The 12,137-nt window shown below is 51.7% G+C and overlaps 1 protein-coding gene across 9 annotated transcripts in view; it reads left to right on the plus strand.

The window, feature by feature from the left end:
• The first annotated feature begins 1,190 nt into the window (after positions 1-1,190).
• The window catches only part of CNNM3 (cyclin and CBS domain divalent metal cation transport mediator 3), a 34,672-nt gene continuing 23,725 nt past the window's right edge, over positions 1,191-12,137 (plus strand). For 5 of the 9 annotated variants that reach the window (XR_008618807.1, XM_055088909.1, XM_055088912.1 and 2 more), the window contains exon 1: positions 1,192-2,612. Coding sequence is in view for 7 of the 9 variants with exons in the window: in XM_055088909.1 (XP_054944884.1) it covers positions 1,253-2,612 (1,360 nt within the window). In the remaining 2 variants the exon portion in view is untranslated. Of the gene's footprint in view, positions 2,613-12,137 lie in introns of all 9 variants that reach the window. The other 4 variants (XR_008618806.1, XM_055088910.1, XM_055088907.1 and 1 more) reach the window with 1 other exon arrangement.

A 12,137-nucleotide genomic window follows, 5' to 3' on the forward strand; every position in this document is an offset into this window, starting at 1 on the left:
TCACTCGCCACGGGCTTATTCATTCTTGCACATTACCCTCCTCACAAACGTATTTTACTTAATTGTGGCCACAGTGCCTAAACTGTTGTTTATAGTATTTTCATGACACAGCACGTGAATTTCTATAGAATCCTTGTAAAGACCATTTAAAATGACGTACATGGACGGCCTTATGAAAGTCTATGTATGTTAGATTTGAAAATACATAAAAATGTAAAGAAAATACAAAAAAACCCCATTTCATCTGGACGCCTATAGAGAAGTCTTGTTAGCAGGTTGTCTATTTCCTTCCAACCAGGTAAAGTTCACATAGAATAGTTTGAAGAACATTCCACACTGTCAAGGACCACACAGTCTTTGGGAGGATTCTCTTGAATAGCTCTTGTTGGTCTTTAGGAATTATTTTCCCAAGGATGATCTGCTAGAAGTGGAGTGACCAGATACTGTACAGTTAATTCCTGACAGAATTAACTGTCAGGCTGGGATGGCGAACAGGGTATTAGGCCGGTCGCGTTGAAACCCAACATCCGTGCCTGAGTCTTGCTTCACTTTTCTCCGGTAAAATATATTCATAACATGTAGTAGCTGTGAGGATCCAAAGAGGTAGTGATTTCGTGCGTGTACGTATTTAACCATCGTTCTCCCTGGCAGGAATGCAAGTTCCTTTAAGGCAGGGGCTGTGTGTCACATCCCAGACCTATAGCAGAATGGGGCGCGATCAAGAAACGCTTTCAGTAAACCTTCGCTTCCGATGCCCAGTCACCGGTTCTTTCAGCCCTCCTCGCCCTTTAGGTCGGTGGTTCAAGGGCCCTTTCTGAGAAAACGGCCCATCTCCCTTGGCTGAATTCTCTGCCTGCAATTTCAGGAGCACCGCTCCGCTCTGCGGCCCGAGTCCCGAGCCAGGGACTTCCCAAAGCACGGGCCCGGCCTCCCGGTGAGCGGGGACTGCCGGTGAGAACCAGACGCCCGCGGAGGGGGGCCAGTTCGCCGCTCCGCGCCCTCCGGACACCAGCCAGCCCCAGCCTCAGCCCCAGGAGTCGCGGCCGAGCCCCACGGGGCCGAGAGCCCCACGCCCCCGGCCCGCCCCGGGACCGCGCCGCGGCTTGTTTACCGCCCGGCGCAGCCTAGTCCGACCCTGGGGCCCGCCCCCGCCCGCTGCCTATTGGCGGAAGAGGCGCCAGGGCTGGCGACGATTGGCCCGGGGGAGGCGGAGGGGTAGGCTGCGCGGGAGGCCGAGAGGGGGCAGCAGGCGATGGCGGCGGCGACGGCGGCGGGTCGGCTAGGCTGGTTGCTCGCCGCGCTCTACCTGGGCAACGCCGCTGGGGAGGCGGCGTCGGGCCCGCGAGTGCTGGGTGTCTGTCTGGAGGAGGACGGAGCGGCGGGCGCGGGGTGGGCGCGCGGAGGGGAGATGCGGGCCGCTCCGGAGGCCACCTTCCGCCTGCGCCTCTTCGGCTCGGGCTTCGCCAACAGCTCCTGGTCCTGGGTGGCCCCTGAAGGGGCGGGTTGCCCCGAGGGCGGGCCGGCCGCGGCGTCCGACGAGGCGGCGGCCCCCACGGGCGAGTGGCGCGCGCTGCTGCGCCTGCGCGCTGAGGTTGTGCTCCCGCACTCGGCGCTGCTGGCGGTGCGCGGGGAGCCGAGCGGCGCGGCGGCAGAAGAGGCGGCGGCCCCCACGGGCGAGTGGCGCGCGCTGCTGCGCCTGCGCGCCGAGGCCGTGCGCCCGCATTCGGCGCTGCTGGCGGTGCGTGTGGAGCCGGGCGGCGGGGCAGCCGAGGAGGCGGCGCCGCCCTGGGCTCTGGGCCTGGGGGCGGCGGGGCTGCTGGCGCTGGCGGCGCTGGCGCGGGGCCTGCAGCTGAGCGCGCTGGCGCTGGCGCCGGCCGAGGTGCAGGTGCTGCGCGAGAGCGGCTCGGAGGCGGAGCGTGCGGCGGCGCGGCGCCTGGAGCCCGCGCGGCGCTGGGCCGGCTGCGCCCTGGGCGCGCTGCTGCTGCTGGCCAGCCTGGCGCAGGCGGCGCTGGCTGTGCTGCTGTACCGCGCGGCCGGCCAGCGCGCCGTGCCCGCCGTGCTCGGCAGCGCGGGGCTCGTGTTCCTGGTGGGCGAGGTGGTGCCGGCCGCCGTGAGCGGGCGCTGGACGTTGGCGCTGGCGCCGCGCGCGTTGATCCTCAGCCGCCTGGCAGTGCTGCTCACCTTGCCCGTGGCGCTGCCCGTGGGCCAGCTGCTGGAGCTGGCGGCGCGGCCAGGGCGGCTGCGCGAGCGCGTGCTGGAACTGGCGCGCGGCGGCGGCGGCGACCTCTACAGCGATCTCAGCAAGGGCGTTCTGCCCTGCCGGACCGTGGAGGACGTGCTCACGCCCCTCGAGGACTGCTTCATGCTGGACGCCAGCACCGTGCTGGACTTCGGCGTCCTGGCCAGCATCATGCAGAGCGGCCACACGCGCATCCCCGTGTACGAGGACGAGCGTTCCAACATCGTGGACATGCTCTACCTCAAGGACTTGGCCTTCGTGGACCCCGAAGACTGCACGCCGCTCAGCACAATCACCCGCTTCTACAGCCACCCACTCCACTTCGTCTTCAACGACACCAAGCTGGACGCCGTCCTGGAGGAGTTCAAACGAGGTAACGGCCGGGGAATCGCGGAGGGGACTCGCATGTCAGCGCCCTAGAGAAGGAGTGGGGGTTTAGGGATGCTTCTGGGGAAGGGTCCCACCCCCATGGAGGGCAGGGAAGCCTCTAAGGGCCCTTTTAATGAAGAGGATGGCTTTGCAGCTCTGAATGACCCTTCGAAGTATCATTTAAAGGCTGTGGCTCCGAAACTGACAGTGCTATAGACAGCAAAAATCCCCTTCTCCTGGCAGGCCCCCAGTTTGGGGAGGTATGTCTACTTGGCTCTAACTCTCCAGCTCTTTACCAGGTCATTTCTGTGGTCTTTGGCTTTGTAGCAGGTCCAAACTCTTGGATAGAAACTGAAAGAACATAGAAGAGTAGTCTTCAGGTACCTGGACGCTGCTGTCCGCACACATATAATATAAAAGTAGCTTTTCCTGTGATGTTTCCAGGGCATCATTGCTAAGGTCACTGATGGGCTGCTACCTTCCTGATTGGTAAAAGGAAGGGAAAGGGAATGATTGGTAAATGTTTTTCTACAGGTGTGGAAGAAACTTCCACTGTAATTTCACCAGAAGCAATTTGATGGATACCAATTAGTCTCCTGTTACTTTTTTTTTTTAAACCCCGAGTAAGGTCTCAAGTTCTCTCTTAACTCCACATTTTCACCCTCTCCTTTCACCCTGGTAAAAACTGAGACCCTCGCATTGTGAAGGTTTGGATTCCCCTGCAGTCTCCCTCTCTGTTGTTGGGCTTGGGTGTCCTCCCCAGAGCTTGGCCATGTCTTGACCACTAGCCAGACTTTTCACACCTGAACTGCAGGATGGGCTTGGGGACACATCAGGACTCTGGATGAGCTTCACCCTAAAGACTGCATAATTGCGGTGGAGAAGTGAGCAGCTCCCCCTCATCTTCCTGGCAGCTGTGAAGTCTCAAGGCTCCAGGCCCCTGTGAGCCCCTTGACTGTCAGGGCAGGGAGGCCAAGCTCTGCGGTAGTGACCATGTTACTCCTGCATTAGCACTGCTGTATGGCGGCCACTAGTGGGCGCTCTCGCTCACCATCTCCTTTAATCCTTGCGAGATGCTTGGGTGTTGAAGTTAGGCAGTAACTGTTATTACTGTATCTGGGGATCTCGGTGGGAGACTTTTTTTTTTTTTTTTTCGGTACGCGGGCCTCTCACTGCTGTGGCCTCTCCCGTTGCGGAGCGCAGGCTCCGGACGCACAGGCTCAGCGGCCATGGCTCACGGGCCCAGCCGCTCCGCAGCATGTGGGATCTTCCCAGACCGGGGCATGAACCCGTGTCCCCTGCATCGGCAGGCGGACTCTCAACCACTGCGCCACCAGGGAAGCCCTCGGTGGGAGACTTTGATGGGCAGCCCTGGCTGCTGTTCTGGAGAATCTCTGATAAGCTCCTGGCTGTTTCCTCAGAGAGTAGCCATGCAGCCCTTCACTGGGGAGAGGAGCCTGGGTCGGGGGCCAGGCAGAGCCCCCCAGTAGCAAGTACTCTGTCTCCGAGTAGTACTGTAGTCTGTGAGGCAGTGGGGATTCTCGTGGCCTGGTGGCCAGCCGTGCAGGCCCTGGAGTCAGCAGGGGAGGGTGCCATCCTGCCCCTTGCCGCCTTCCAGCTTGAGGCCCTGGGGAGGCCGGGCTTGACCACCAGGGCGGTGCCTGTGAGCAGAGCGTGGCACCATCTGAGTGGTTTGCACAGATCACTGACTGGTGTGGAGACCACAGTTGGGGGTTCCCAGTGGTTGGGGGGTCCAGTGAGAGGTGATGGTAGCCTGAACAGGGGTGCACAGCGGGCCTGGAGAGGAGTAACCCAAGAGGGCATTTGAAGGTGGGCTTAGGAGGATTTTGTGGTTAGCTCAGGGACTGTGGGGCAAGAAGAGGAGCTGAGGATGAATGTGGATTTTGGCTTGGTGGTGGCCTTGACCCTCCCTGAGGCAGAGCACACGCAGGGAAGAGAGGGCTTGGGGGCAGTGGCGGGTGGCAGGCAGATGAGTTCATTCTGGACATTGGAATTTGTGGCTGTGCAGTGGCCCGAGAGGCAGGCTCCTAGGATCAGTTGATGTGCAGTGAAATGGAAGTGAAAGTCCCAAGCAGGAGGGAAGGATCTGGACGTCTGTGTTGAAGTGGTCCTAGGAAGCAGAGCCTAAAGAGGGGCACAGCAGGTAAGGGGTGGAGGGCAGAGAGGAGGGGCTGCTGAGGAGAGCCAGACCCTGGAATGTCCTGGAAACTAAGGGAAGGAGAGTGATCAGGAGAGAGGCCGGCATCATGTCCTTTGGATCCAGCAACCAGGATACCCTTGACCTTTGCAGAGCAGTTGTGGTGCCATGGAGCGGGGTGCTGGGGATTGAAGTACGACAGCCCAAGGAGACAGGCCTTCCGGGAGGTACGGCTGCGGAGCGTAAGCCAGGGGGCGGTGGCTGGGAGAGGCTGGGTGGGCAGGAGGCCTTCTGCTCTTTGGTTTTAAGATGGGGGAGTCGAGTGGGTTTAGGTCTAAGTGTTGGTAGGAAGTTGCTGGTAGGGAGGGAAGGCCAGTGCAGGCTGCTGCTGTTCTGGGGTGGTGGCCTTGGGGCGGCTCTGGAGAGCCTCCTTCTAGAAGGCGGTGGGGGAGGGGTGCAGTCTGGAGGTTGAATGGGGGGCTCTTCAGTCCCCTCGATCTCCTGACTCCTGTGGAGAGTGAGGGCCATTCTCAGGGCAAGATGCTCACGTCTTTCCTGTGACATCCCGAGCTTTCTCTGCTCTCGTGCAGTGCAGTCCTTTGGCAGATAGCTTTATGTTTCCTCACTAAAGTCCTTGTTAGCCTAACACTCCGCATCATTCCTCTGCTCGTGAACAAAGGGCATAGCGCAGCCTCCCTGGTGCGTGAGGTTTTAGGAACCAATCCCCTTCCTGTCTCTCTGCCAAGTGTATGAGACGGTGGTCCCTCTGAATTCCCGAAGCTGGAGGCCCTGGCATCTTGGCAGTTACTGCCATTCCAGGCCCTGTTCCTTTCTCTCCTTCAGAGCACAGTTTTGGAACTGTGTAGTCTGGGAGAGGCACCTTCCCTGGTGAGGTGCCCCTCAGTCACTGTGCAGACTTGAGGTGACAGCTGATTGTTTTGTGCAAGCATTGCCAGGAGGAGCGCCTACTTTGGAGGTGTAGTAAGTAGCATGTATTTTCTTTAAAGCTATTAACCCCTGCCTTCTTTGTCAACCCCCAGTGACAACCACCAGTGACCTCAAGGACATTCAGCCGAAGGAGGGATTAGGATGGGTGCGCTTTTCGGAGTCTGCTTTAAACCCTGAGTTGTGGTTCATTGCCTGTCAGAAGCCAAAGGATTGCCCCAACTCTGAAGAGTCAGACCTGCTCAGACATCTGTGAGGGATGGTCACATAGTACTTTTCTCACAGGATACGTTCAGACAGTTGTTTTAAAAAAAGCTAAAGAGGGAAGGCAGAGGAATTTCAACTCCAATTGCATTTTTAGGAATGTTCTAGAAAATAGGAATTATGGAAGGGTCCTCTAGCATCCCTGTCGTTTGTGAGCGTTCTCGAGCCTGCTAACTAAAATCAGAACTCTAGAGCTTTTCAGAGCTTCCTGGTGGACGTCGGCAGGTGTGCCATCTACCCCTGGCCTGCGGCTCTGTAGAGCTTTCGCGGGGAGAGCTGACAGCACCTGTCTTGGGTCCTGTGTCCGTGTTTGCAGTCAGCCAGCCAGGGGGCCCCATATCTCAGGGCATTTTATCCTATCAGGTGAGAAACTTGAATCCCTCCAGCTTCCCATTCTCTGTGTGCCCCTTACTCCTTTCTCCTGGTTGCCTTCTGGACCCCTCAAACATTCTGTCTTAAGGTTAGATCACATGGCCGCTGTTTGGGGGACCTTGCAAGGGCTCTTTCTTCTGTTCATTATTGAATCATCTCATCACTGAGAATCTTGTGCCTATTTTATAGAAGTTTTGAAAGCAAGGTAGAACTTAGTCATTCCTGTAGGTAACCTGCCAAAGGGACTGGCTTTGTGGAAGAAGGGGGCTGAAGTGGGTCCTCTGCTCCCAGATGGCCATCTAGAACCTGGGTTTTGGCTCCCGAAATCTCAAAAGACCGTTGACCAACATTGTGTGTCGAGCCTCAGCCTTCCTGATGTGGCCTGACGGATTTGTATCCCGTGGCAGAGCTGTTGGGGCCCTCGTAGCAGTGCTGCCTGTCTGCCGGTGTGAGCCATTCCAGCCCAAACACCAGGGGTGGGAAGCGTCTGGAAATGCCACGTTCCTCATTCAGTGCCTCTGTCTCAGCAGGAATGGGCAGACAGTTCCCCAGGGACCCCTAGTCCCTTCCTCCTGGGAAGTGGGGAGGCAACTTAATGTGGGCATTTCCACCTTTAATTTTTGTTCCAGGATGGTAGAGCCCCTGAAGAGGGCTGCTGGCTTCTCTTCAGCGGGGCCCTGCACTTGGCACCATGCCTGTCTCCCAGAGGGGAGGGGGCTCCTAAGATTCGGTCTTTTGTTCTCTTCAGTGAAAGTCACTTGAGTGGGGTGGGGGTGGGGTGTTAGGAGAGTGGACTCAGAGCCAGCTGCCTGGGTTCTAGCTTGGCGGGGTCACTGAACCTCTCTTGGCCTCAGTTTTCTCTGTGAATTGTAAAATGCAAATAATAATATGTGCCTTATAGAGTTGCCAGAGGGTTTGGTAAGTTAATAAATGAATAAAGCATTTGGTGGCTGGCACACAGTAAGCAAGCCCTAAGTATAGGCATGCCTTGGAGATATTGTGGGTTCAGTTCCAGACCACCACAGTAAAGCGAGTCATACAAGCGTTTTGGTTTCTCAGTGTATATAAGAGTTATGTTTTAAGTGTAGGATAGGATTGTTTATTTGAGATTTTTCTCGTTTCTTGAGGTGAGATTGAATTGCTATGAACTTCCCTCTTAGAACTGCTTTTGCTGTGTCCCATGGGTTTTGGGTGGTCGTGCTTTCATTGTCATTTGTGTCTATGTATTTTTTTATTTCTTTGATTTCTTCAGTGATCTCTTGGTTATTTAGTAGCGCACTGGTTGGCCTCCAGGTATTTGTGTTTTTTACAGTTTTTTTTTTCCTGTAATTGATATACAATCTCAGAGCGTTGTGGTCAGAAAAGACGCTTGATACGATTTCAGTTTTCTTTAATTTCCCGAGGCTTGATTTGTGACCCAAGATGTGATCTATCTTGGAGAATGTTCCATGTGCACTTGAGAAGAAAGTGTATTCTGTCACTTTTGGGTGGAATGTTCTATAAATGTCAATTAGATCTATCTGGTCTGTTGTGTCATTTAAAGCTTATGTTTCCATATTTATTTTCTGTTTGGATGATCTGTCTATTGGTGTAAGTGGGGTGTTAAAGTCCCCTACTGTTATTGTGTTACTGTTGATTTCTCCTTTCATGGTTGTTAGCATTTGCCTTACATATTGAGGTGCTCCTATGTTGGGTGCAAAAACATTTATAATTGTTATATCTTCTTCTTGGATTGATCCTTTGATCATTACATAGTGTCCCTCCTTATCTCTTGTAACAGCCTTTATTTTAAAGTCTATTTTATCTGGCACGAGTATTGCTACTCCAGCTTTCTTTTGATCTCCATTTGCATGGAATATCTTTCTCCATCCCTTCACTTTCAGTCTGCATGTGTCCCTAGGTCTGAAGTGGGTCTTTTGTAGACAGCATATATATAGGTCTTGTTTTTGTATCCATTCAGCCAGTCTGTGTCTTGTTTGGGGCATTTAATCCATTTACATTCAAGGTTATTATCGATATGTATGTTCCTATTACTGTTTTCTTAATTGTTTTGGGTCTGTTTTTGTGGGTCTTTTTTGTAGGTCTTTTCCTTCTCTTGTGTTTCTTGCCTAGAGAAGTTCCTTTAGCATTTGTTGTAAAGCTGGTTTGGTGGTGCTGAACTCTCTTAGCTTTTGTTTGTCTGAAAAGCTTTTGACTTCTCCGTCAAATCTGAATGAGATCCTTGCTGGGTAGAGTAATCTTGGTTGTAGGTTTTTCTCTTTCATCACTTTAAGTATGTCCTGCCACTCCCTTCTGGCCTGCAGTTTCCACTGAAAAATCAGCTGATAACCTTATGGGGACTCCTTTGTATGTTATTTTTTGCTTTTCCCTTGCTGCTTTTAATATTCTCTTTGAATTTAATTTTTGTTAGCTTGATTAATATGTGTCTTGGTGTGTTTTTCCTAGGGTTTATCCTGTATGGGACTCTCTGTGCTTCCTGGACTTGGGTGACTATTTCCTTTCCCATGTTAGGGAAGTTTTCCACTATAATCTCTTCAAATATCGTTTTCCACTTTAATCTCTTCAAATATCTTCTCAGACCCTTTCTTTTTCTCTTCTTCTTCTGGGACCCCTGTAATTCGAATGTTGGTGCGTTTAGTGTTGTCACAGAGGTCTCTGAGATTGTCTTCAATTCTTTTCATTCTTTATTCTTTTTTCTGCTCCTTGGCATTTATTTCCACCATTTTGTCTTCCAGCTCACTTATTTGTTCTTCTGCCTCCGTTATTGTTATTGATTCCTTCTAGTGTGTTTTTCATTTCAGTTATTGTGTTGTTCATTTCTGTTTGTTTGTTATTTAGTTCTCCTAGATCTTTGTTAAACATTTCTTGTATTTTCTCAATTCGTGCCTCCATTCTATTTCCGAGATTCTGGATCATCTTTACTATCATTACTCTGAATTCTTTTCCAGGTAGATTGCCTATTTCCTCTTCATTTATTTGGTCTTGTAGGTTTTTACCTTGCTCCTTTATCTGTGACATATTTTTTTGCCGTCTGTCTCTTTTTTTTTTTTTTTTTTTTTTAATGACTGAGCCACCATTTTGTCTTCCAGCTCACTTATTTGTTCTTCTGCCTCCGTTATTGTTATTGATTCCTTCTAGTGTGTTTTTCATTTCAGTTATTGTGTTGTTCATTTCTGTTTGTTTGTTATTTAGTTCTCCTAGATCTTTGTTAAACATTTCTTGTATTTTCTCAATTCGTGCCTCCATTCTATTTCCGAGATTCTGGATCATCTTTACTATCATTACTCTGAATTCTTTTCCAGGTAGATTGCCTATTTCCTCTTCATTTATTTGGTCTTGTAGGTTTTTACCTTGCTCCTTTATCTGTGACATATTTTTGTGCCGTCTGTCTCTTTTTTTTTTTTTTTTTTTTTAATGACTGAGATTGTGTTCCTGTTTTACTGGTTGTTTGGCCTGAGGCTTCCAACACTGGAGTTTGTAGGCTGTTGGGTAGAGCTGGGTCTTGGTGCTGAGTTGAGGAACTCTGTGAGACCTCACTCCGATGAATATTCCCTGGGGTCTGAGGTTCTCTGTTAGTCCGATGGTTCAGACTCAGAGCTCCCACCACAGGAGCTTCCGCCCGACCCTAGGCTTGCGAATCAAGATCCCGCAAGCCATGTGGGGTGGCAAAATTAAAAAATAAAAAAGAACAATAACAAAGTAAAAAATAAAATTAGACTAGGAAACTAACAGATATGTTAGAAAGAATGTAGAAATAAAAATTTAGATGAATCAACAATGGGAAGGTACATCAGTACCACAACAGTAAAAAAGAGGAGGGAAAAGAAAAAAAGGGTGGCGGGGGAAGGCCTTGGATGTGGAGGGCAGGGCCTAAGCAAGGGCGAGGTTTGGGCGGTGCGCGGGGCCTATGCTCAGGACCCACAGGGCTGGAAAAGGCCCTGGGGGCTGTGGTGGGTGGGGCTTAGGCTCAAGGAACAGAAGGAGCCCAGGTGTGCCCCACACCCCTGGTCTCAGGGGGCAGGGGACCTCACCTGGGAGCCCAGCAGGCTTCCTGGGCTCAAGTGGGTGGGGAAAACGCCCTACTCTCCTCTCCTGCTTCTCCTGGAGGGCCCCTCCCGCCTGCCTCTCCTGATCCCCACCTGGCCTCCCTCCTGTGCCCCCAAGGACCCACACAGCCTGGAGGGGCCTTGGAGGGCAGAGGATTGGTCTGGGAGCTCAGCAGGCTCCTTGTGCCTGAGTGGGCGGGGCAGTCGCCCTCTGCTCCTCTCCTGCTCCTCCAGCAGGACCCCTCCCGCCTACCTCTCCTGATCTCCCTGTTCTCCCTCCTGTGCCCCCAGGACCCATGCAGCCTGGATGGGGCTTTGGAGGGGGGAACTGGCTTGGGAGCTCAGCAGGCTCCCTGGCCCAAGTGGGCCAGGTGATTGCCCTCTGCTCCTCTCCTGCTCTTCCTGGGGAGTCCCTCCCACCTGCCTCTCCTGATCTCCCGGCCTCAGGGGCACTGATCTTGTCTGGCCTCCACTTCTCCTCCCCACTCGGTCCCCCTGTGTCCTACCAGTTCACTCTGGGGTTCCTCCCGTCTCCTTGGGGGTCAGAGTCCCCCACAAGTGGACGGCAGGAGCCCTAGTTGTGGGGAGACGCTAACTCCGCGTCTGAAATAGAAACGAAGGAAGCAATAGCAAAGATCAATAAAACTAAAAGCTGGTTCTTTGAGAAGATGAACAAAATTGATATCCCCTGAGTCAGACTCATTAAGAAAAAAAGGGAGAGGACTCAAATCAATAAAATTAGAAACGAAAAAGGAAAAATCACAACCAACACTGCAGAAAAACAAAGGATTATAAGAGACTACTACAAACAACTATATGCCAATAAAATGGACAGCCACGAAGAAATGGACAAATTCTTGGAAAGGTACAATTTTCCAAGACTGAACCAGGAAGAATTAGAAAATATAAACAGACCAATCACAAGTAATGAAATTGAAACTGTAATTAAAAATCTTCCAGCAAACAAAAGTCGAGGACCAAATGGCTTCACAGGTGAATTCTATCAAACATCTAGAGAAGAATTAACACCGATCCTTCTCAAACTCTTCCAAACAATTGCAGAGGGAGAAACACTCCCAAATGCATTCTACGAAGCCACCATCACCCTGATACCAAAACCAGAAAAAGATATCATAAAATAAAATTATAGACTAATATCACTGATTAACATAGATGCAAAAATCCTGAACAAAATACTAGCAAACAGAATCCAACAGCACATTGAAAGGATCATACACCATGATCAAGTGGGATTTATCCTAGGGAATGCATGGATTCTTCAATGTACGCAAATCAATCAGTGTGATACACCACATTAACAAATTAAGGAATAAAAACCATATGATCATCTCAATAGATGCAGAAAAAGCTTTTGACAAAATTCAGCACCCATTTATGATAAAAGCTCTCCAGAAAATGGGTATAGAGGGAACCTACCTCAACATAATAAAGGCCATATATGACAAAGCTACAGCCCACATCATTCTCAGTGGTGAAAAACTAAAACCATTTCCTCTAAGATCAGGAAGAAGACAAGATTGCCCACTCTCACTGCTGTTATTCAACATAGTTTTGGAAGTTTTAGCCACAGCAATCAGAGAAGAAAAAGAAATAAAAGGGATCCAAATCGGAAAAGAAGAAGTAGAACTGTCACTGTTGGGCTTCCCTGGTGGCGCAGTGGTTGAGAATCTGCTTGCCAATGCAGGGGACACAGGTTTGAGCCCTGGTCCGGGAAGATCCCACA

The sequence above is a fragment of the Physeter macrocephalus genome, chromosome 12 (assembly GCF_002837175.3).
Source record: "Physeter macrocephalus isolate SW-GA chromosome 12, ASM283717v5, whole genome shotgun sequence".
NCBI classification, from domain to species: domain Eukaryota; kingdom Metazoa; phylum Chordata; class Mammalia; order Artiodactyla; family Physeteridae; genus Physeter; species Physeter macrocephalus.